Here is a 6,706-nt window from a genome sequence, read left to right on the forward strand (position 1 = left end):
CAGGAAAATCATTTCAATATTGCCTGTAATCCTTAAAAAACAGCCTTATTCAATGGTAATTACTGTATCATTACCATCTACTCCTTTATGGCTCGATGGTACCATATACTTAAAATATAAATCTTAATATTTTCTTGCGAGTATACCTAAGCCACTAATAAGTAAAACTAGAACCTCTTAGAAGACAAAATCTCATAATATAATATAGAATCACAAAGTCTTCTTATATAAAAATGACTAAGGTACACTATATGCTAATTTCGAAAAACACATTTTAGTTCTTTGTGAGCTTAAATTACCATTAGATTTTTACATATCCAACAATGTTTCTGCAGAATCGGGCAATTTGTAAAAAAGTTAATCACAGTGTTGTAAGAGACACAAGAGCTATATACAAAAGAATAGATTGAAAATAACAAGCACTGATATCATAACTATATAGTGGAGATGTATACATATATGTTTCATGATAGATCTTCGTAATACCAATGCTCCCCCAAAAAAACTTAAACAATTGTTCTTAAAGTAATATACACGATTATATGAATTTGAAGGCATACCATTAAGTCACTTAATTTATATATTTTATGCCTATCTTCCACGTAAGTTACATAAAATTTATTCATATATCATTATGACTCACAATTCGAGATACTAATATTCTCAACACATTAAAGTAATCGATGTTGGAGGATACATCTTGAGCTCCGTAACTTATATAAACTGTTCAGCCAAAATATCATCTCATTCTTAAAAAAAAACAAAAAAAAAAAAAAAAAAAACCCATGAACTATTATACTCGGAAACACGTGAACTCTTGAAACTTCAAACGCAATCTGAAAAATGTTTATGAACACAAGTAACTGGCGTTGGTATCAGGAGTAAGTTGTCATCAATATCATCTGAAAAGAACAGAAAATCAAAACACAGAAAGAGCATGAAAACTTAATGTAAAGTTTTTGACTGCTTGAAAATCAGAATTGAATCTTCCAATATCACATATTCAAACAAAAGGAAAAAAAAATCGTGAATATAATCATGTTCATGTAAGAAAAATAATTCTTGAATTAGTTGCAATGATTGTGGAAAAGACTGATGAAATGATAATCAGGAATAATGACGAAGAGACTACTCTCGTTCCTGTAAGTACCATATCATTATAGCTTAACAGCCTGTGCAAACAATTCTTTACTTGAATACCATTTAATAAAAATATTAGATCATCGATAGCATTACGTGTGTACAGACAAATAAAACATACCTCTTCTAACGACAGTGGATTTCCTTTCATTTTGGTATCGATACTGTGGAACCGTTCTGCAGGATTCAAATGTAAATAGTGTAAAAGAAGACTGCCATGCTCTTATTAATTGCAAATAAAACCCTATTAACACTATTTTGATGAGAGACTTTACATACGTAAAGAAATCTTTTTTTTTATAATATTTATTACCAATAATTTAATGCAGAGATTTCAATCAATATCAAACTATATCTTACTGGCTACAGAATAGACTTATTAATTATTTTCTAAAACTTCAACCACTAATTCTAAAGAAATATAATTTGTTAACGTGCACAGAAACAACTGAGTGTTACTCCTTGATTATTGAAAAAATCAAAAGCAATCATTCTCATATATATAAATATTTCTTCAATTGATAATTCAATAAGAACTCTTCCAACTTACCGTGAGCAAGATGAAGCCTGACGAGTGCCATAAGGAAGGCCTCAGAAGTCAGGATTCTGTTTTTAGCAAACCTAAGAACTAAGCACTCGAGAACCTTATTGGAAACGGTGACTCCAGCCTCCCAGAGAGCTGGTCGCAGGTGATAAGAGGATGTTTTTCCACAGTGGCTTCGGTCGAATTTAAGGAAGGCAGTCTGTGAATGGAAGGCAAAGTCAGATTGTCAGGTCATAACTACAAATCTCTTGTAGAACATTTAACAAACTTTTAAAGTCTGATTTCATATGATCTATTCGTCAGTGGTGTGTCATGTAACACATAATAATAATAATAATAATAATAATAATAATAATAATAATAATAATAATAATAATAATAATAATAATAATAGATTTTTGGAGTAAACCCTCCTAAATGCATGTCTCATTCAATATGATCGCTGCCCCAGTATCATTGATTTTGCATTCTATCTTCTCAATAGATCTGATGATTTTCTTTTCAGCAACAGGGCAAAATTCATGTTTCGTCATGGTTAAGGTAAATTCAAGGTAGTTCAAAATCGATTTCAATGTATAGTTTACAAAATGAACACACAAAGTAAGTAAAGTACATTGACAGCGACGGGTTTCAAAAGGTAAGGCCTCCCATTTCCAGTTTAGAGTGTTTGAAATGGTGCTGGCAACGTCCTTTAATATGGTACTTCTGGCACGTAGAAAGTGTCGGTGAATTTACATTAGCTTACTCTGGCGATGTCGGCAGAGCAGGTAGTGGTGTAAGCTGAGCAACGAATTTTCGTTGGTTGATGGGCTTGCCGAATAGGGCTGAGTCAAAACCAGACTGCCGCTTCCCTCACTGCTAGGCAATGAGTCATTATACTGTCTGTTGACAGCTGGGCTATGAATAGTGGATGTGATCGCCTGGATGATTCTCATTCTAGGCTGGCTGTTCTAGCATTGATCGGAGTCATCTTGATTCTGGTTTTCACATTCGGTAGGGTCACTATTCAGTCTTTGCATGTTAATCCTTCGTTAGGAGGAGAGAAGAAACATTTCTTGCACTGTATTGTGTAGGGGTTTCTCCCGTTGTATGGCAAAGGCTTCAAGTATTCACAACTTTCTGCTCTCAGGGCTCTGACAATTATTTTGGTGTTCTTAACAATCTCATACCGTCTGATGCTGTTATTATGAGATTGGAGGGCACGTGTTTTAATGGCACTGTGCTGGACGTCACAGGATAGACGCTTGGACAGACACATTGTAGTCATCCCTATGTACTGTCCAGAGCATCCTAGATCTGGGTATTGGTAGGAGTAAATTAAGTTGGTCCGTCTAAGTATGTCCTGTATTGGCCAGGCTGGGATGCTAAATATTATGAGGGATTTTGTTTTCACTATTTGATAGTAGATGGTAAGTCTAATCTCGGTGTTTTCATCCGCAGGGGAGACGTGGTTTTTGACAATTTCTCTCACAGCTTTCTCATCTTTCAGATGATCCTTATGTATATAACCTTAGTAGTAGAGTTCGATGATCCATGTTGTATTATCAGTCCGTGGCTCGTCCTAGTACCAAGGGTCCATGGTTGGCTTGATTTCCCAGTTAGTTTTCTTGTTGGAATGGCAATTGCTCACGAGGACCTGGGAGATACAATCAAGTTTGGCATGGGAGTCGGCGCAAGAGGAGCAATGAGAGAGGGCCTTGCAGACGTAGGTCATAATGGTTGAGGACTTATACCAGACAGGTCATTCACTAGCCCGATGCAGACATAAGCCAAGGTTGGTTGGCTTAGTGTATACAGTGGTGTCAAATCCAGTAGAGCTGGGTGATACCAGTACATCTAGGAAGGGTAGCTGTACATTGTTGCTGTGTTCTAAACTTAAGAGAACTACGCTCCCAAAACGTCCTATGAAGGGTCTCGGTGTCCAGGGAAGAAGGAGCCACAACGGAGGTATCATCCATATATCTCACATACACGTCAGGTCCATGTATGCATGAGAATACCAGCTCTTCGACATCCCCCATGTAGGAGTTGGCAGAGAGCACACCAAGAGGAGAGTCCATCACCACACCATCTTTCTGTACGTACATATGGCTTTGTTGAGTGATAAATGGGGCCTTCTTAGTACATATTTTAAGAGGCAAGAAAAGGGCCTCCTCAGGGATGTTCAGAGTAGGAGTAAAAGGGTCCCTGATGACTCTCTGTAGGATGACATCAAACGTTTCCACCACAGGAACGTTAGTGAAGAGGGATTCCACATCAAGGGAAGCGACAGTGCCATTGCTTGGGGATTCCTTCAGAATACTCAGGAACTAAGCAAACAGGACTAAACTGTATTCCACAGCTACATACGAAGTCAAGATGCTGTTGAGCCTTTTTGCCAGTTGGTAGGTAGGCATTGGACATTGGCTGATTATTGGTCGTTTTTACATTCTCGGACATGTATCCTGGGACAAAGTCTCCGGAGATGGGCTAGAAGTGGATGCATTGGTGGACGAATTGATGACTTCTATGGCCTTATTAGCCTCCCGCTTGATCTCCTCTTTATGGTTATGGGAGAGTTTCTCGAATGTGCCATTCATCTTCACTAATGTTCCTTTGGGTGTTATCTCACGAAAAGTGTAGCTGTAAACTGTTATTTACTCACTTTGCGTATTTTACTGTTACTAGCAGAATGCAGTAATGCTGTAATGAAAATCACCAATAACAATGATAATAAGAATAATAATGATAATAATAATAATAATAATAATATTATCATTATTATTATTACTATTATTATTATTAGAGATACAAAGATACCCAGTAACGATATATATATATATATATATATATATATATATATATATATATATATATATATATATATATATGTATATATATACATATGTATATATATATATATATATATGTGTGTGTGTGTGTGTTTGTGTATACATATACTGTACATACATATAATTGAAAGTATGCATACATACTTTTCCATACACATATGTTTTCATGAAGGCCAACATTGTAAAAGTTAATTGGCCAAGTCTAGCACTCCAGTTTTAAAGGGTAATAAAACGTATAGAAATAAGCAATAGATAACCAAGTCATTAAGAAAAAAAATCTTATAACGAATCCTTTAACAAACTATATGTAATAAACATTACAAATTCAAAATCATCTATTCAGATAAGATAAATACAATTGTTATAACCGTATATATGAAATAAAAGTTGAATGCAAAATTTTAAATTGTCGATAAATGAAACAAGCGATAAGTTAAACAGAAAATAGCAGATGAGCCAGAAAAAACAAAACAAATGGAGAGAAAAATTTGAAAAAACGCTGGTTTGGGTACTTTGAAGAGGTGAAACAGTTAATTGGCAATTGAGCTAGGTATTTATTGTTTAATCAAAATGGATTCTAAACTATTTACAAGCCATTTTGAAGAGAACTGATACAATGTTCAAAACTGTACATTAAAGTATGAGAACTGACCTACCTAAAAATATTTTTGATACCAAAACGATTTCGTTGACAAGAAATGCCTTTTGTTATAATTTTCCCATAAAACTATATACAATTATATTCTATCTAGGATTATCATTATATGTGTTTTACGATTGAATTATTGTTCTTGTGTGCTGGTGCTGTATTAACTTCAACGGCTTTTTAGTAAATGGGGAATATCTTAAATATATTTCAGGTTACAGCAATCTTATCCCCGGTATTACGGGCAACATATTTGCAATGCTATTATGGAAAAAGATGTGGTATATTTTTTTTTTCTCTAATGCAGGATAAAAATGTAAATTGACAAAAATAATGATATCTATAAACGGTATAAGGAGATCTTAAAAGCTAAGGCTTCCATATTTTTCCTTTAACTTTAAGAATTTTATTGAGGGCATCAATATATCAAATTTAACCATAAAGACATTTATATTCTCCTTCTCTAGCCATATACAATTGTGCCATCAACAAACCTAAGCTATGTTACATTGCATGAAATAATGATGCTATGCACTGTGCATCCAAAATAATCGATACAAAGATTGCTCAGAACTGGATAGAGTGAACCTCTTATGGTCATTCCAAAATATTTTGAGGAACATTTGCTGTATAATTAAGATTTGTATTGCTATAGACACAATATTTACGATAAGAATTACAACAAATCAACAAGTACTTTGGAAAATTCTAACACTGCATCATAGCTCACAAATACAGTCACTGTTACTCTGATCATTATCTTACTTGTTTCTCAAGTCAACATTTTGATTCATATTGCCTTCTGAGGTCGTATCAATTGTTATGTTTTATCAACGTAAGTTGTTGGTGGCCGAACACCTGAAATTCTGAGTATGACATCGGAAGCTTATCTCCAGTCCCTGAGGAGATTTGGGCCCTTTCTACATTGCAAGATATAAACTTTTCTATTTCGTAGAGCGTCATTCACGAATTTATACCGTCTCTATTGTATAATTTATATAAACTCTCAAAGCATTCTAAAATACTTGACTTACTTAACCTTAGTATACAGAATTTCTTGGGATCATTTCTAAAATCCTTCATATATACAAAAAAAAAAAAAAAAAAAAAAAAAAAAAAAAAAAAGAAAAAAAAAAAAAAAGGGTTGACGACTGCATTTCCCCACAAAGACTTAGTTTAACACTTACCCTCCAAAACTGCAACATGATAAGTATCCCTGGAACATCCACCAGACAGACTCTTCCGCTGATGTTGAAATCTCTTAACATGATAATGCTTTTAACTAATTCTAAAGTCGGCTTTTCCGCTAAGAACACTGGAAGGGAAAAGAAAAATGAATGGATGAAATAAGATTATGTCATTTCATATTAATTTTGTTATTCATTCGAAAACCATTGAACGGAATATAGGCTTTTGAAATATTTTTTTTTGCATTATTTAACCTCAAATAAGAGAAAAGAGCTTTTTTTTGTGTAATGATTCACGTAATAATTTTGTGTTTACCAAGCTATCAAATCATTAGGAAAAGTAATTGGGCCGCAGACA

The 6,706-nt window shown here is 34.2% G+C and overlaps 1 protein-coding gene across 2 annotated transcripts in view; it reads right to left on the reverse strand.

The window, feature by feature from the left end:
- Window positions 1-781: 781 nt before the first annotated feature.
- Window positions 782-6,706, reverse strand: part of LOC137655057 (calpain-9-like) — a 475,257-nt gene continuing 469,332 nt past the window's right edge. For both annotated transcript variants that reach the window (XM_068388950.1, XM_068388951.1), the window contains 4 exons: window positions 6,349-6,476; window positions 1,691-1,883; window positions 1,262-1,317; window positions 782-902 (listed from right to left, as the gene is read on the reverse strand). In XM_068388950.1, the coding sequence (XP_068245051.1) occupies window positions 876-902; window positions 1,262-1,317; window positions 1,691-1,883; window positions 6,349-6,476 (404 nt within the window). In that variant the 3' untranslated portion in view covers window positions 782-875. The remainder of the gene's footprint in view (window positions 903-1,261; window positions 1,318-1,690; window positions 1,884-6,348; window positions 6,477-6,706) is intronic.

Source organism: Palaemon carinicauda, chromosome 16 (genome assembly GCF_036898095.1).
Source record: "Palaemon carinicauda isolate YSFRI2023 chromosome 16, ASM3689809v2, whole genome shotgun sequence".
Lineage (NCBI taxonomy): Eukaryota > Metazoa > Arthropoda > Malacostraca > Decapoda > Palaemonidae > Palaemon > Palaemon carinicauda.